Raw genomic sequence first — 19,527 nt, 5'->3', positions numbered from 1 at the left:
GCTGCAGGAACAAAAAGGAGAGCCACATGAGGGATTATTATGTTGCAATTGCCTCACTTTTATCATCAGTTATTGATAAGACTTCATTTTTTTCAGTTAGCACCTGAAAAAAAATTAAGTTTGGGAAGTTTTGGGGAAAAACGTGACTGTTTTAAGCAATATTTTCCTTATTATATCATAGCCCTGGTGAGTGTCTGCCATAAAGCATATCAGTATGCCAATTTTGCCTGATTTGTATTCATCTATGGTTAACTAAAGTTAAACATGAGCATAAAGGGTTAGTAAGATAAGATAGACTAACATCCTCCTCTCCCCTACTTTCTCCATGGAGTCTAGGGGGCAGTCCAGGACAGAGCTGGTCCTCTTGACCAGTTTGTTGATGCAGATGCCACCACCGTGTCATAGAAAGTTTTTAGTAGGTAACAGAGTCCTGCACACTCTAAAGGACCTCAGTGTCCTCAGCAAGTGGAAACGACTTTGACCCTTTTTGTACAGGACATCTGTGTTGTCTGACCAGTCCAGTTTGTTGTTGAGGTGCCTGAAGACAAAAGGAGAAAGTTGATAGTCCATGCAGCCAGGTGACGGTCAGCTCCAGCCCTTTCTTCCTCAGTGGTGATGACTGTATTGTGTTGAAAGCACTTTAAAAGTTCAAAAACATGACCCTCACAGTGCTTCCATTGTTTCCCAGATACAAGGGGCATCAGTGGGTGTATTTAGCAGTTATACAATGATTTATAGATGATGTAGATGTTAGTTTTACATTATATTAAATCTGATCTTTAAAGAAAAACACCTACTTGTCTGTTAGCTTTTGAATTATTGCTATGGGATAACTGGGAGTCCATGGTGAATCATCGAAATAGAAAGTAATAGCACATCCTTTCACAGTTGCTCTAGTATGTTCCTTTGTGCTAATAACACTTGTCCCTTCAAGGTCCCTGCAAAGGTCTCTCAGTGCATCTGCTGTGTAACTCTGGCAGCAGAATCAATTTATAACACCAGACAGACTGTGCCTCAAGCACAGTACAGAATATGTGGTTCTGTTATGGGTCACAAAAAAGTCCAATTGCCAGGAGTTTAGATGAATAAATATATATAAATACCCTCCCAGTCCCTCAGCAGTATAAAGATACATGGTGCACCTCGAGTTAATCTTGGCAAATCTTGTTAGAATGGGGAAATAATGAAGGTTGCTATAAAACAGCTTTATATCCATAATGTTGCATCCTTGAAGGAATAGTTGACATTTTCAGACTTATTTGCCTTTTTGCAGAGAGATAAATGAGTATATTAATACACTTTTCATTTCTGTTAAATATATATAAAGCTACAGTGAGGAGATTGTTAGCCTTAACAGCTAGCCCTGTCCAAAGATTTGTATTATCAGGAGTTATGTTCATAAGCATAACCATTCCTTGGGACTTCCTGGAGTCTCTGCTGATGACAAGACTCCACAACCCCGCCTGAAAATATAGCTTCTTTATATTTCGGTTTTTAAGACCGTAAAGGTGCTGATGGACCCAGGATAAGCCTATTGCCAAGATGTCGAACTGTTGCTTTAATCTTCTTGGTTTAAATGGACAGTGTGTACGATTTAGTAGCATCTAGTGGTATAGTTACTGATTGCAAGCCCGTCACCTCATCCTCTCCCTCCTAGCATGTAGAAGAAATTACTATGGCTGCGTAATGAGCAAAAAATTTCTGTTCTGGGCTACTGTAGAAACATGGCGGCTCAACATGGCTCATGATTCACAGTGTCTGTAGATATAAAAAGCTCAATTCTAATGCAACAAAAGCATAACAATACTATAGGAAAACATGCTTGCATGCATATTATATTCCATTTCTTCCATATTCTGTAAACAGAGCTGCTACATCTCACACACTGGACCTTTAAATTATACTTTAAAAAACATAAAATTCAGAATAGCATCATAGCAGTCAAATAATGTGTCGAAAATATGAAAATAAATGTGTTGAAATTTTATTTTGCAGCATACAAAATAGGTACCAAAGGAATTTTAGAGGCTGTGTATTTATGTGCCTGCCAGACACAAACACACTCTAATCTCTATCACTTCACAGATTGTGTGTCTTGCACAGTGATAGTGGGCCAGTTAACCTCTTAGCTTTTTCTATTTAGGAGATTACAGCTACAGTGTGTGTGTGTGTGTGTGGGTGTGTGGGTGTGTGTGTGTGCTACTTCCACCTGCTGTTGTTGTTCCCTCCTTCCATGTAATTACAACAGAGCAGCAGGAGGTGACCAATAAGAGGACACTGCGCTGAGAGATGGCTCAGGTCACAAACACACACACAAAGAACGACAATACAAAGTCCTGCGCCTCTCTGAGAGCATGGGTGCAGAGATTTTGATAAATAAAAAAAAACACTGCCAGTGATTCAGCAGCGCAGTTCAAGAGGTTTCCAACAACAATGACGTAGAGGACAGTAGGGAGATGTGGACAAAGACAGACGGGGTGAGGGAGACGGAGCATGATCACCACCTGCTTTCTTTCATTTCAGAGGTTGTCTCAGAGCACAGGAGTAATTACTGCTGACATTTCAGAGGGATATATTGCTATTTGGCAGGAGTCACTGTGGGAATGAAACCACCTGAAGGCTGGGGTCAGCCATTCAATAGTCCTGAGTTATTAAAGGGAGGTACCAGTGTTACTGAGCTTTGTTCTCAGCTTGATATTTTGTCCCCTGCTTCAAATGTTTTATTAATATTTAAATTTGAATTTGAATGGAATGTGACACTGTCTTTTTTTTTTTTTATCTTTTAAAGTAGCACCGAATATTTTACTGACAGGCACAGGGCACACAGCTTCAGCTGATACTAGAGATTCCTTGTACTAAAATCATGGTATAGTAAAGGTCATGATTAAGCAACTATACCACTAATCCAACAAACCCGGACAACAAATAACTGAAAAGATCAATAAAAATAATATTAACTTTCAGAAGACATCCATGTCCCAGGAGAAAAAGAATCCAGAAACTTTATTGTGAAACACATTTTGATCTATGAACTTTATCAGGGCTTTTAAAGGCCCTGAAAATCCTAGCCGCGTCCTCTTACATTTTCATCCAAAGTTGAACTATTTTAGTTTTTTTTTTCTATTTTCTGTAGCCGCTTGTCCTCATCAGGGTTGCAGGGGGGCTGGAGCAACCACATCAGGGGAATTTAGAGTCACCAATTCACCTATTAAGTGCATGTCTTTGGACTGTGGGAGGAGGATGAAGTACCCAGAGAACATAAGAACACAGAAAGGCCCCCGGCCAAGGTTGAAACCAAGAGCTTTCTTGCTGTGAGATGTCGATTTGTTTGCTTGTGTTGTCACAATGTGTCAATCAAAATGTTATTAACAAACACACATGAAGAAGCACATTAACTGTAAATTAACTTTGTGACTGTTGCTTGGTCATACACTGTCAACCGCTGATCACCTTTTACTTCTACTCTCACCATGTCCACCAGGTTGGTGTCTCTGACTCTACAGCCTCACCAGTTCACTCTCCCACCACTTCAGCTGTAGCTTCCCGTCTCCTCCACACATTTGTACCCCCAACACTGCAGCTGCAACTCCCATCACACCTGGTCCTCCTCCCCTGTTCTTCAGCAGATGAGTGGTGTGTGTTAAGGACAGCGCCCAACTAGGGGGAGGCTCTCTAGAGGATCCTCAAACTGAGTCTACAAATGGTGGCCCTCACATCACACATCATAAAGACCCTGTATTGCTGCTTTGCCACCTACTGGGACCACATGTCAAACACACACTAGACTTCGATGTACAGTACCAGGAACACACTGGAAAAGGTTGATGCTGTCCTTTGCATGCTCCACCAGGCCTATATGATGATGTTCTTTAATTTTTACTGTAAATTTATGTGACACCCTACCCCCTGTCCATACTTAGAGACAAGTTCTTATGGACAGGGGTGGATCCTTACTTTGCCTCCACAGTTCATCAGGCTAGACAACTGTGTCTCTGGGACAGCAGTAAACAGCACTGGGGCTCCACAGGGTACTTTTTTTTGGCTCCCTTCCTGTTCAAATTGCACACAGGGGAATTTAAGTACATCTCTAAATCCTGCCACATCCAGTTATACTCTGAAGATAAATCTGCTGTGGTGTGTGTCAGGAAAGGGGAACCTGACGAAGGCCTTCAGCAACTGATTAGAACTGCCTCCTACTGAACACCTCAGAGATTAGGGAGCTGGTGGTTGATTTTTGCAGGTCTAAGCCAGCTCTTCCGCCAGTCTACATTAGAGGGGTGGACATTGTGGTGGTGCAAACTCACAAATACGTATGTGTGCATCTGGACAACAAGCTGGACTGGTCCTTGAACACATATGCCCTCTGCTGAAAGGGGCATTGTCAGCTCTTTCCCTGACATCAGCAGTAAAATGCTGCATATAGTATATAGTCAGTGTCCTATTTTATGCTGCAGTCTACATATAAACACACTAAGCAGCAGGACAAGCTAGTGAAAAAGGGTGGCTTAGCACTTGCCAGACTCACTGGTGACTGTGGTGTAAAGATGCACATGGAGTAAGGTGGAGTCCGTCCTGGAAAATGTCACAACATCCTGGCATGCCAGACAAGCAGCTGCTCATCTCGACTCAGCTCATTTCGCTGCGCCACAGGGACTGAACAGTTCAGGAGATCCTTTGTTTCCACAGTCATCAGGCTTCACAACACCTCAACCAATGGCAGGGGTTCAGAATCTAGGCTGCTGGTTGCCCCTCTCTGTCTCCATACCCACCGCCCTAACCGACTGAATCCTTTAAGTCTATGTGAAACTGTTTTTATTGGCACCTTTTTATTTATATATCTGTCAGCACTGGCAGATAACTTCAAGTTTTTTTGTTTGTTTGTTTTTTAAAAAGTGATGTGATATAAGTATTCTGTTAAAGAGGAGAGAAGAGATTCATCTCGTTCCACCACCTCCCATCATTAATATCCTTCTGTGGACAAAAGCCAGTTGATCACTAGTATCAGCCTTCCCCCTGCTGGACATGACCAGTAATACATCAGCATCTACATCTCCATCCTCTTAAACAATGACACCGATGAAAAGGTCTGAATGAAATAAAACTTTCTAAATTTAAGGCTTCTTTCATCAATTTTAGAGTATGTCAGCAATGAGCACAGTTTATATCTCTGACTTCTAAAAGTCTAACATGGTAAGAGTTTAGGAATAACAAGATATTAATTATAGTTATAGCACATCAGACCATTAACTCTGTGCAGTTGCTTTAAAGTTAGACTATGTAACTTTTTCAAAGAAGAAGAAACACATTTGCATGTAGGTTTAGATTTGTTGCAGTATCAAATGTGTTATCAAAGTGAGCTTCAGCTATAAAGGTTATAAAATGTGGGTATCACTATCTTTACGGATGAATAAGCAAAATAAGAGTTTTTTCCTCCTTGTTCTCTGACACTGGTAAAATTCATTCTTTGTAGAGAAGAAAAATAAGAATTAAGTCTGATCTGCACTCCTGAGTGCGTTCCAGCTAAAAGGTAATTTTTCATGTTGAGTCCCACTTACGAAAGGACAAGATAATGTCATCTCATCGATAAATCACTCCACTGCTGCTACATTTCCACAACAGTCAGTCAATATCAACATTTTCACTCAAAGGAAATCATTTGGAGCAATTTGTGCAATGTGTATGTGTGTGTGTGTGCGTGTGTGTGTGTTTGTCAAAGCGCATTGAGTACACACACTCGCTGTGATGCTTTCATACTAAAAGGACCTTTTGTTCAGTCCTAGAAAATATTTACTTGACATTAACTGAGGAAGCTCTCAGTTAGTAACATGCAGCCCACAAGTTGTGGATGATCAGCGTGTAATAATCTACAAGCAAGACGCAGCATCTGATTCAGACTGACTGGTCTAATGACACATACATCCTGTAGAAAAAGGGTCGAAGTCTTGTTGTTCCTACACCTCATTAAAAAAAAGTACTGATTTATCAATAAGAATACGTCATTTTTGTCTGTTTGTGAAATATTTTGTACAAAGCAAGCTGAATTAACATTTTAAATAAACATTTATTGGATTATCTCACAGTTTCATTGCTGTATTACTTAGTATGTCTGCATTCATTATTAGATTATTGATCTCGTCCTACATTTTTAAAATGTAATACTGAATGTAACACTTTAAGTGTCAATAGAGTTTCAGTGATGGTGTTTTGCTCGTAGGTTCTGATACAGGCTGGGTGGTTTCTCTAGCAGCTTCTGGTCTTTCATGCATGGTATTATGACAATTATGAGGTTTAAACCTTAAAGCCTTAAGCAGCTTCTTCAGCAACAGATTGCTTCTCCCACCATGTAAAAAGGAGCGCTACCACAGGTCCCTGGCAGCTGGCAGACTCTCTAACACCAGCAATACTTTTTGACTTTCTACTATATAATTCCTACTTTAAGACTTTACCTTAATTTCTATAAACCCTGTGATTTGGTAAAACATTTAAAATGATCATTTATTGAATTATTTTACAGTTTTGTTGCTATATTACTTAATATGTCTGATTATTTTACAGTTTTGTTGCTATATTACTTAATATGTCTGCATATATTATTAGATCATTGATTTCTGTCTTTACGATTACCTCTTGCTCATGGGCATTTGAAAAGGCTTAAATGTCTCTAATACAAGCTGGGGGATGGTTTCTCTAGCAGCTGGTGGTCTTTCATGCATGGCATTATGAAAATAATAATAATAATAATGGGGTTTAAATCTTAAAGCCTTCTAATAAGAGTAATTTCTTATTAACTTTGTGTATACGAGCTGCTGTGACAGGTGAATATCTAGCCTTTCCTATTCTATCCTTAAATCTTGCACAGGTTTCTTATTTTCTCACTGGAAAGAGCCTGAGCAGAAGCATCAGTTCAGGCTTAAAACCAGCAGATGGCATCAGTAATACAGCTCAGATCACAAAGCACACATTTTAAAAAGAGACTGCCATGACAGAACCTCAATCATAACAGCTGACCTTTTCTTGTTTGGATTATATCCGGGAGACTTTTATACGGATCACTCTACTCCTCCCTTATGAGTAATTAAACATTCACCCACTTTTTTTTTTACTTTTTTTTATGGAAACATTACAAAAACAGTAAACAGTGCGTGAATCATAGCCCGTTAAATTCCCCTAAACTCCCAACAGTGTCGCATAATTGAGCTAAATTAGATAACTTAACTTACACATGGCCTTATAAGCTTGTCATTTTACATCAGTTTGCATCATGATCACAGGCTGTGTAGTCTTTGCCATTGGCTTCAGATGTCCTACATTCACTGTAAGGGCACACACACACACACACATTGACCGCCGTCGTTCCTTGATGACCCACCGTCTGCTCATTTCCGAAAGCTTACGGAGATTCACCGAGCAGCGACCCGGCCCCTCCCTCCTCCCCCTCCCCGCTCCAGCTACTCTCCCCTCGGCTCCACTCCCGAGGAGGAACCCGGTGCCCCCGGCTGATCGTTTCCAATTACGTTACCCCAAGATGGAGGTCTACAGATGGCACCGCTAACGTCTTCGAGTCGCCGCAGCCGTCCGTGTGTCTCTAATGACGCTTTTGTCGGGACAGAAGTGATCTGGTGCCATCTTTTTCTCGGTTTTTGGGGGGATCTACTCAGTGGATACTGAGCTCCACGTTCAGGGGGGTTGTGGCAGCCATGAGCTCCGGGGAAGGAGCGGAGGAGACGACGAAGGACGCCAGCGACATAGCGGCGTTCTTCAAGACCGGTAAGCACCCCCCAAAAAACGGGTAGAAGGAGGTCGGACTGAGCTCCACACTGAGAGCTGCTGCTTTTAGGTCCAGCTAACGCGAGGGGACATTGTTCCCCCGTCCGTGTTGACTGTTTATGGGGCTCAGACAGTGAAGGGTACCGAAAGGCTTTTAGCGGATGAATTTCAAAACTGTTATTACAAATCAAGTAGCAATAGCCAGCACATTTAGATTAATCTCTTTTTAAAAAGAAAATGGGTGTTTCTTCTTCAGTGCATTTCTGGAACTACATCAAAAAGCCCATCCGGACTGTTGTAGCCTGGCAACGTTAGCTACAGCGCTAATCGTCCCGAGTTCCATCTTCGGACACCTCTCCCAGATTTGGGAGCAGTTTGCTACCGTGTACTTTTCATAAAAAAAACCCAAAACACACCATTATATGTTTATCCCCTCCTTTTAATACCATTGCTTAGCTTTGCTTACACTACTGCCTGCTGTTAAAACCAGGGTGTGTATTGTAAGAGCTAAGTTTGACCCAGTAAACGTCAGGAGAAAGGAAAACATATGTTCACCGCCCGACACAATTGATCAAATTGAGATTAATACACCGTTTAAATGCGCGTATGGGTGATATAATAATGTCAAAAAACAAGTGGAGTAAAAAAAATAAATAAGAAAGAAGCAGGTCAAAGACTGTCCGATAATGGACTGGCGTGTTAACTAACTAGTTAGCTTCCTGCGTTAGCCTAGCGAGCTAGTGGATCCTGTATCAGATTTGGTGAATCCTTTTAGCTTAGCTTGGGGTTAGCATCTGTTAGCTTCACAAAGCTTTACCTTAAAAAAAACAAAAAATAAAACAGCCTATTGGTGTGTTAATGAGTACAAACACACACAGAGACGTGTGTGTGTGCTTTTTAAATTCACCCCTGCGTTAAACTCGGGGGGTTTGTTGTCCTACGCGTTGTCAAAAAAAAAAAAAAGAAAGAAAGAAATAGCACAAGCTATGTAAACAATACATGGCGTGGCACATACAGTCTGGGTGTGCACTGTGCAGGATAAGGCCAAAAAAAGGCTGCCCTTATTATCACGGCTGATTTAAAAACTCAAGAATGACACTGATTTATTCACACACAGCACCAAACTGTTGTTGTTGTTTTTTTGTGTTAAAGACATAATAAGATGTTGCCTACTAGCACAGATTGTTAACAGTAGCTGAGTAGGCTAATTAATCAGCTAAGGACTGTGACTTGTAGTCCTCACACGGGCCTACAGTGGTTTTCATAGGCTGCAACAATGGCTCATAAACTGTAAATTTCAGAGAGAGAGAGGGGGGTGTGCAAGCAGAGATTTAAAGGGCCAGAGAAATAAATGGTTAAGTTTGACTTTACCCAGCAGTGTGTTTGCACGGTGAAACCATGTGCAAGGATGTCTTATTTGTTATTCACTTCCACGCCTATAGACGTGCTGCTTAAGGTTGATCACATGCTTCTAGTTGAATCTGTTTTCTGGGGTTGCGGTTGAATGAAATGGTGATATTTGTGGATGTTTTTTTTGATATGACGAAGCTGGTAAGCTGATCGTCCAAGCGTGCACTGGTGTCTTTCAAACAAACCGCCACAGTAGACACGTTAGATGTAATCACAGCACAGGAAATAACACATTTCCCCTCAATCGTCCCAGTATTAATCATGAAAGCAGTTACTTTTTGAGGTCCTAACATATGCATAGTATACGTTCTTACAAATGACAGAGGCGTGAGAGTGACAGGCAAAGATTTCTGCACGGTTTCATCCTTTTGATCTGTAGCTGGGTCATGAGAATACTGAATTAGTACACGTCTCAAAGTCTCCTAAAAGAAAATGATGCAAAACAAAGAAGGAAAACACCCAAAAATTTGCACCAAGAGATCAAAAAGACGTCCACAGACTGCAAGCGGTGAATTAGATCCAGTGCCCCGATGTCATGTCTGCCAGTGTCATCATCTAACTCCCCTCCCTAAGCAGCTTACTGTTTTTGTGCAGTGGTGGTGGTGGCAAGTAAATTTTTTCTTGGTGTTGTGCGCCTGAGTGTGTGATGCACAAATATTAAACTGTGGCATTTGGGAATAGTAATTCATTGTGTCAAATCAGTCATGTGTGCGACCATTGTGGCAGAGCTGAGACGCACAGTTAAAGGGTGTAAACAAGGACTAGAATGCAGAGTATTGACATCCAGCCTCTGGCTCCTGTGGTTTTGTGTCTAGCGAGATAATAAGCACGGAGGGAAGTTTAGTATCTTTATTGAGCTGATCTGATGGCTTCCTCTTAAGAGAGAGAGAGGCGAGGGGCGTCCTGTAACACAGCCACACTTTGTATGTTTTGTTGATGGTGCACAGCTGCAGCCATTCTGCTTCGTTGATAATCAGATCTGTTGCTTATTTGCTGTATAATTAAAATGTTTAGATATGCCCCCTTTTTCTTATTACCACAAGTCCATCTGCTGCATTTTCAGTTTGTAGTTTAGAAATAGCTCTTTATTTACCAATAGAGCACTTAAACTGCATATTCACTTTGTTTATTTGAGAGAAGCAACGACTGTTATAATTTGTTTTTCAGAATCAAGGCTGCTACTGCTGATTTAATAAAAGAAATAATGGATTAAATGAAAACATAACAACCATCTGCTGCTGTCGAACAAATCCTAGGACTATTTTAACCCTTATTGTCAAGTATTATTAATATCATTTTAATTTCAGACCCTTAATCGCCACATTAAGGTACAGAGTTCGAAATCTTGCCCATGTTCAGATGATCCAACCTCAACTGTAATGTTAACCACTGTCTTAACCTAAGCTTGACAGAAAGCTCACCTAGTTTATCTTTGGAAACATTCAGACAGAATATGGCGCTGTGATGAAAACGCAGGTTTTTCCATTTATTTAAGTGGGGATTTACATTTACATTTAGTCATTTAGCTGATGCTTTTATCCAAAGTGACTTACAGGGGGTAATTTGGGGTTCAGTATCTTGCCCAAGGACATTTCGATATGCCAACTGGAAGAGCTGGGGATCGAACCACCGATTCGATATGCCAACTGGAAGAGCTGGGGATCGAACCACCGATCATCTGCTCTACCTCCTGAGCCACAGCTGGGATAATGCGTTTTGGCTGCAGCAGGGGTGTCCACCAAAAAAACGCAGCAGAAAAGTTTAAAATAAGTTTAAAAATAAAAAAAATAGCCCAACGTTACACTGCTCCCGCCAATCAGACATTCAGATGGGGCAAACCCACCACAGTCAGCATGAAATTTCTCTCAAACTGAGGCTATCTAGGTGGGTTCATGGACTAAACTATGTTACTCTGCCTGTTGTGTTGTGTCTTTGTTTATTTCATGTACTCAGCTTCTAAATCTGTGTCTGACACACAATTTAGGCTGCAAAATAGCGACAAGAAGAAGTTTGATTGATTGATTGATTGAAGTGTTTATTTCGAATATGCGAAGCAAAATAAAAAAAAAGTAAGGCAAGACGTAGAAATCGAAAAGGAGTGAGAAGAAGAATAACTTATAAACTCCCACCCCTTCTCTTTAAATAATAATAAATGACAATACCAAGCTTCCTTGCATCTGGTTTTAGATATACCTGATACTTATAAAAAAAGTTAGTAGACTGGTTTGGATCTGATGATCTGAGAGAGTGAGCATTGGTTGAGCAACAAAGACAGTGAATGAGAAGGAGTGAGCCCCAGCACTGATAAAGCCGGTTAATCAGATTGTTTCACAGCGATTACGTTCACCACAAATAAATACAACTCCAGTACCCCACCAACACCACCGGACAACCCTGAGGCAAGTTGCCGCAGCGCCTGAAATTGTCTGGATGGTACGTTAAGGGACAGACATTGAAATCCTGCCTTCAACCACAACCCAACCTCAACTGTTTCTAATGTTAGCCACGGTCTTAACTTTAATCTGGACAGATACATAAGCTAGTTTAATTTATAGGGACCCACAATTTTGTGTATGTAAAAGTAAACACGGCCTGCTGGCATGTAAGTACATTTTATCCACAAAAAGCAACTCCCATCTTGTACGAAGATCCTTTAGGAGCGCGTGTTTTTGTTTTCTTCACAGGCATCACACCTTGTTGAACACACCTCTGAAGGTATACTTAAAACTGATTATGAGGTATGCGTGAATGATTGTGCTACAGTCACAAACAGCTGGTCTTTACGGTGAATATGAGTTTTTCTCTTTGTCAGGTGGTGCTGTTGATTTTATTGTTGTTCTAGTGCACTGAGCGCAACAGGACAGTGATTGACAAGACCACCTACTGTTTGAGCTAATGATAACTATGGACAGATATTTACTGTAAACGTAAGATTATGTACGAGGCATGTACATTTTCTTTTGCTTAAAAAAAACAACATGTAGCTACCGTGGACATTTTTCTGAAGACCATGTCTGCGTCATGCTGTGCACCATCTCTATTTTTTACATTTTCTAAGCCAGGTTGTACCAAGTTTATTTGCATGTTTCAAAAATAGCATCCTTTTAAAAAAGCCTTGTTCAGATTCATCTCCAGTCAAACCACCACAGGCCTGAGTATAGTGACAAATTTGTACAGTATGCTGGTGGGAAGGCTTGAGTATCACGTTTGGGCTCCCCTCCTCTTTGTTTTCCTAGCGAACTTCCTCCTCATAGATCTGGGAGTCTTGTTTTGACATGCACAGGTTTGAGTGTCTTGCCACAGGCTACGCTTTCTTCCCCCCCACCCTCCTCCATCCCAGCTCCATCCCCATCTCTTTTTCCATCCTTCGGCATTTGGTCTCTTTGTCTTCCCCCATGTCCTCCCTCTTCGTTTTCTTCCCTACTCTCCGTCGGTCTGTCTGCCTGCCTGCTGTCTGAGGGTTCGTTCGCCAATGTCTGTTTCATGTTTTCCTCCCTCCCTCGTTCTTGTTGCGTCCTGTCGGGTCTCTCCGTCCTGATGCAAAATGACAACTAATAAAAAAAATGAGCTTCCCCCTGTCTCTCTCCCCTGTCTTCCAGACTGGAATTAATACCTAGGCCTCAGAGCTCTGAAAGGGGGAGTTTTGTTGTGGCATGTTGTCAATCATCGAGTTATTCCACTCCAAACATATCTTTGGCTGCACCGATGACTAAGAGGCTGATTTAGTGTTGATTTCATACAGTTATTACTTGTTGGTAGTGTAGGGTATTATTCATGATGGAGAGGGGAGGGGGAAAAAACTGCAATCCACACTGCCGGTCCTTCATGAATGAACGTTAAGAGGCTACAACACGCCGTTCACAAGGTTGGTCTGTATGTTTGAATGAGCATCAGTGTGTACGTGTGTTTGTGCAAGAAAGAGACAAGCAAGAGAGAGAGAGGGAGAAATCTGATCCAGAGCATGCATTTATGACTCAGGCCCATTCACCAGGATGAGGTCTGCACAGACACACAGACGCACATACACATACATGCACACACACTCACACACAGACTAATGGATATTGATCCAGGAGATGGAGACTGATTGAGGTCCCTCAGTAAAGGTTTCCTCCAGGCTTAAAGCTGCCAAGTAAGACACAGAGCCGAGGCTAAAGCCTGATGCTACATGAGGCAGGTTTCTTTTATCATCCCCGGTGTTCATGGGATGGACGTAAACAGAGGATTGGTGCATCACAGAGCAATACAAATAGATAATTGAAGGCCGGATTGTTCAGAAGATGTAATCATAAAGAAACTAAACGAGTGTCAGCTTTGTTAGCTGGGTTGACATTCTGACTTTTAGCCTCTGGTATGAGCCACACCCCCCCACCCCCAAAACACTAGAGCCTACATTTCCCACAGTGCAACTTGATAGCCCCTAATGACATCATCAGGGTTATTCTATCAGACGTTAGAAAGCTCCCTTCAGATTCATAGAAGACAACTGTTTTCACAAGCTGAACAGAGTACTGGAGGTAAACTGAACTCCATGTGTATTAATAATGTAGTAATAACATTTGGTGTGTTATATTGATTACAGGCTTGACTACTAAATACAGGTTGGCGATACAGACAATTCTCATTTTCTCAGTCAATCGAGGAAGGCCTCGAGACGTTGCAGCAAATTTGAAACGTTTTACAACCTGCCCACAATTTTCTAATACACCCAGAAAGAAACCATGACATGAGAAACACACAATAAATCCAGTTTCTTTGTCAATATCACTAAAGGAAAGCACCACTTCCACTGTCACTTAACTAAATTAATAATTAATAATAACCTCGTGAATCAGTCTTGGTGGACTGCTGATTCTTCTCAGTGCTACATTACTTCCTTGTCTCATGTTACCCTTACATGAACATTATCCTAATGAATTCTGCCCTATGAGGTATACAGATTTTATAATTTGGGTAAATCGATACAAATGCTAAAAAGCAGTTGAGATATCCAAGTCTGTTAAGAGAGAAAATGTTGGTTTTAGCAAAAATCTGACTCTACATAAATTAATATATAAAGTGTATGTGTCTAAATTATTAGAGCTGCAGTTGCCTTTGTTACAAAAAAGCTTCAGAGCATGGAAATAAGTGCACTGGAAAGTCAAATATTAAGAAGCTCGGGCTGAGGGTAACTCTGGTCGACACTCAGGCATCATGTGGTTTGCAGTACAAGGGGCTTCGTGATAGGCAGCCGCTGTTCCCTCTCAATTGCTTTTCACACTTAGTCACTCTCACACAAGCACTTTCTCCAACTTTCCGTTCTCCACTGACCCACATCGCCTTCACCTCGCCTTCTCTCCCTGTCTTTGTATTGTTTAGATCGCGGCGTACGTTCACATCCGCCACGAGTGGCTGTTTTTTACTCACATGCTCAGCTGCAAAATATCAGATACCTCACACACACACACACACACACACACACACACACACCTCTAAGTAACTGTACTATTGTGCAACAGAGTACATAATAAATGGAAGCCAGCTGGAGGGAAAGATGATGGTTATGAGATTTTAGCCTTTTATTTAGCGCAGGCAGCTTCAATCAAGAGCAAATGGATGACTGGGTAAAAAGCTTTTTTAGAAAAGACCGGAGATTAAGCTAAAACACAGGAATAAAAACACTCCTTCTACTCAAACTGTTCTCTTTTTGTTGTGGCATTAAAATGTAATATTTCAGTTGGAAAGGCATTCATCCCTTTTTAAAATCAAGCACAAATACAAACACTGAACACATGGTAACAAGACGAGCAACGCAGGCACTTGGAAACCATTAGTGGCACAGACCATCATGTCCTCAATAACAACCTCTTTCTGTCATACGCTCTTATTTTTGCAGAGCAAATTGCAGAAAAATGCTTAAAATATCGGTTGGTTGGTGAAGAGTAAATCATATAAATTTGCTCTCATTTCCCCAGTGAGTAGTTGTGTAAACATGTTATCTTTCTCATCCCTAATAACAGGTGCAGGTATCATTAAATTTTAAAGGCAGGTTATAGCTAGCAGGGCAAGCCAACCCCCCCCACCCCACAATCTGCTGTGAGGTCAGCTTGAGTGGGAGGATTGTTGAAGGCCGTGGCAGTATGTAATGTTTTAGTAAATCATTAACATTCGAATGTGGAGGGCTGCCAGCATCTCGGTTCAATGAGAAGAATGACATGGCACATCGGGTTTAGTGCTCATAGCCAGCCTTTGACATGCTCAGTTCAAAGCGATTGTTTGTGCCAGAATGGAAGTAAAACATCCATCCAAGGTTATGCGCGATGAATCACCTTGTAGAATAACTTGTACTCCACATCATGTGACAGAAACTGGGACTTAGTTTGGTATGAAAGTGTGACACTAACACCAAACAACAGGCAGAGCAACATCACACATAAGCAGATCAGCGAAAGTGAATGAAACTCCTAATCCCTGTATTTCTGGTTTTAGTTTTGTGTTAACAAATAATTGCTTATTTCATGCACCCATCAGATACATAGCAACACTAGCATTAATCTGGATTCCACCTGATGAATGCAGTCTACTTTTAGCTCCATTTTGGGTCTTTTTGGTATTATTAATATAAAATATTGATTATAGCAGCTTAAAATATTGAGTCATGTGTTGCTCAGAAAGATCAGCCGTGTTGACTTTCCCTGGAATATTTTTGGTTCAACAATTTCCGTAAACCTGATGCCAAACTGGCACAATGCATCATCTCGCTCAAGGCCTTTGTTGCCAATCCGTATATCGCATCACAGGCTTGTAAAGACTGGTCATCTGTGTCAGGTTTACTTTGGCATTACAATGTTGTATTCCAGCGTCCAAAGTCTACTTTTTTTTCAATGAGCTGTCAAATTAATGTCTTAAGGGAAGAGGTCAATTTCCTGTTTCCTTTCTTAACAACACTAAGGCTTTGCTTAGCAAGGTTCTTAACTAAGTGAAATGAACTGGAAGTATTTAAATGGCAGCCAACACAAGAGCTGGTTGAATTCTCTAAATGTTAACGAAATGCACTTAAATGCTTCTTATCTGCTTTGGTGTATAGGATACACTGGACCATCATTTACCAAAGGAAATGGGACAATGCTGTCCCAAAACTCTTAACTTGCACCAGAGCCACGTCAATAATATCCGTCCTTGCATAATTACGTAGCCTAATGTGGAGTGCAGTCGGATCGTCTTAGCACCGCAATTGTTTTTTCCTAAGTACTTATAGATTCTCTTCTACATCTTCCCATGACCTCACACCGTTTTCCATTGAAGTCAAGGAAAAGTATTCAGGCAAATACACAGAACGTCACTTTTTGACTGTTAACCAGACCCTAGGTTTAGAGTTTGAACCAATCAGATGTAAGGTAAATTAGCATATTTTTACGAGGTCTTAAAAACTAATAAGCACAGCTACAAATGCAGACCAGGAATCGGTTGAATCTACCAGGCATTACATTTACTGATGCAAATGTAATTGCAAATATGAAATTCTAAGATTTCTGGGACTGCCATAGTAGATGTTTTGAACTCACGGATTGGGGTCCAGAGGAGAACTGGTCGGAAAACCCGGCCCACATATGCCTGGCTAGACTAAACACTGTAATTTTTCAATCAGAACACGGTGAGCGAAGCCATCAAAAGCCATGAAGTAAAAATGAATGGCAGCACTGGAGCTGTTTGTAGCCCAAAGCATGTATGATGTCAGTGTGAACTCTAAGGCGTACCGCAGTAATACAAACCTAAACCAGAACAAAAAGCACCAGATTGCATTTCAGAGGGAGTAACATTCACTTCCCTGATAGATGGATGCTTGCAAACAAGTTTTGTCTTTCTGTGGATGTGCCGTACATGGCAATGTGAAGAGCCTGTAGCAGCTTACCAATGAGGTAGGACAAGTTTGGGGAGTGATTTTGAAAAGGGCGATGAATAACGCCGGGCCTGTATGTCAAGTTATGCTGCAATGAGGTCATTACAGAAATGGGTTTTAATAAGATTGCCATAGATGTACATGTTGATAGTAAAACGCTATCATAGAAATATAGAGAAAGTCAGTATGTTATTAATAATATAGTGAGCAGATTGCAGGTCCTCTCAGAGGAGAGTATGGAGTGTGTGGGAAAGCAGACTGGCCAAGAACTGTTTTAACAACAAATCTGCTCGCTCAAACAGGAATATATACATGATGTGTTTGAGAGTAGAGCTATGTGGCAACAGTACAAGTCCCTGTCGCTTGTGTGTGTGTGACGGTGTGATGTTGGTCAGCTCTAACAGCATTAGCATGTTAGAGGTGAGAGTTCATTGGATTACGCACACTGACCTAATCTAATCTGGTGTTTATTCTCTGGGATTACTGTGTGTGTGTGTCTGTGTTGCTGCTTTTGTACATCAGAGTAGAGGTGGGAGGTAGGTAGTTGGATTTATGCTGCGTCAATACTCGTGCAATAAAATTGTTTGACATTTTGGGATGTATGCTTATTTTCATCCTCGCCAAAAGTCTCATGTCTGTCTATAAATATGTAGCTGGAGTCAGTCTAGCATGAAGACTTGAAACAGGGGGGGAAACACGTGGTGTGGACCGAAACAGAGTCCCAAAATCTGTACAAAAAAATGTATTAAGTATAAAAATGACAAGTTGTGGTTTCATTGGGGGGTATGTGCTAGACTGTTTTTCCACTTAATCCCCCCTTAAAGCCATAACTTTTCTTTTGAAACTTTGTGTTTTGTATGGATTAGCCCTCATGCATCAGTTTAATTTACTACCGTCTTTAGTCCACTTCCAAAAAACTGCTATAAGAACTTTACAAATTAATATTTTTTCTGCATAAATCTTCATCCCTGCTCCAAACTACCAGGCATTCAATCATTTTGAGGATTTTGACCCTTTTTAAATGTTTTGATTACTTGATGTCACTTTTAATTTTTGATAAATTTTGATAATCAAGTAGTCAAACTGGCATTTAAAGGGTTAAAATCCTCAAAATGATGGCCAGATAAAGAGGAAAAATGGATAAAAAATGTCCTTAGTGACGCATGAGGGTTAAATAAACAATATGCAATGTGTTAGTGAGCCTTAGAGGTGCTGGTAGGCAGATTTGGGTAACTTTGGACCAACCTTTTCAACAAGTTCCTTTCGATGTCAGCTTAGTATACTGATTATGTACGACTACAATATGTTAAGAAATCATAGTCTGACTTTGTCATCTAAGTCTCTGCAAGAGAGTGAAAGTTGTAATCCAAAATGTTGCACTTTGAGAGTTGTGCGCTGTTGAGTTGTGAAATGTTGGGCTTTGATCGTTGTCTAAACTCAAACAGCCAGATATAAAATTAATTTAAAGAGTATAGTAGTATAGTGGCAAAACTTTCATTTAAATTAGGAAATATCTGATCAGAGAATAAGTAAACAAACCTATAAATATGACCATGCGATCTGATGCCAAGTCTCAGTACTTGGCAGTTATAGTTACTTATATACTGAGTGCTGTGGACACACTTGGATGGGTACCAAAAACTATATATGGAGGCCTTATACAGAGAGTAAGATGCGTGTCACTTTTATGCTGCAGCAGTGGTGAAATTCACAAAAGGTAGATATTTTAGCACAAGAAATATACACGGCAAACACAGCTTTCTGTAGGTGCAAGGGTGGGCTTAGGAGTCTGTCACCATGGTAACAACAGCTACCATGTCTGTCTGTCTGGCCCATGTTATGTCTTTACTAACAGGCCTATGTAAACCAGGTCGACCTGGGCCTGTGCTATCACTGCTAAGGTTTTACTACTCACACAAACAGAGACACAGGTCGCCGCCTCGATACGGACAAGATAAGACCAAAGGCTGGCTGATAAGAGCTAATCGTGACGGTTTCTGTTTCTGCGCACTTGACATGGGTCATTTAGTTAAGAGTTGATCACACTCGTGCACTTGGGTGCTTTTAAAAACAAAGTTTTACCTGTGGAGCCGCCTAAAAGCCACCCAGCAAGATAAACCAAGACAAAAATAACGCGGTATGATAGATGTCAATCAGAATACATGTGAACCAGGACAAGCATAGCAAGATATTGAGTCAGTTTTAAAGTAGATAATGAGATATAAAAACTACTAAGTATACAACTACTAAGTATAATATAATAATGTCAAATATATTAATATGTTCGTCCATTAACCAGGGAATGGAAGTGTTAGGGTGTTTGTCACAAGTGTAAGTGAAAGAGTTTTTGGCTTGTTTAAATCCTCTCCTAGGAACAACTGACACACACACACACATGCAAACCTCTCGCCTGTCTCTGTGTGTTTATAAAAAGGTAGCTTGTCCCACTTTGTCCCTCTCGTCTGGCGTGT

The 19,527-nt window shown here is 40.9% G+C and overlaps 1 protein-coding gene across 5 annotated transcripts in view; it reads left to right on the top strand.

The window, feature by feature from the left end:
• Positions 1–7,350: 7,350 nt before the first annotated feature.
• Positions 7,351–19,527, top strand: part of LOC104936738 (triple functional domain protein) — a 72,560-nt gene continuing 60,383 nt past the window's right edge. For all 5 annotated transcript variants that reach the window (XM_027287412.1, XM_027287410.1, XM_027287409.1 and 2 more), the window contains exon 1: positions 7,351–7,767. In XM_027287412.1, the coding sequence (XP_027143213.1) occupies positions 7,698–7,767 (70 nt within the window). In that variant the 5' untranslated portion in view covers positions 7,351–7,697. The remainder of the gene's footprint in view (positions 7,768–19,527) is intronic.

The sequence above is a fragment of the Larimichthys crocea genome, chromosome XIII (genome assembly GCF_000972845.2).
Source record: "Larimichthys crocea isolate SSNF chromosome XIII, L_crocea_2.0, whole genome shotgun sequence".
Taxonomy (NCBI): Eukaryota; Metazoa; Chordata; class Actinopteri; family Sciaenidae; genus Larimichthys; species Larimichthys crocea.
This window is presented reverse-complemented; position numbering and strand designations above follow the sequence as displayed.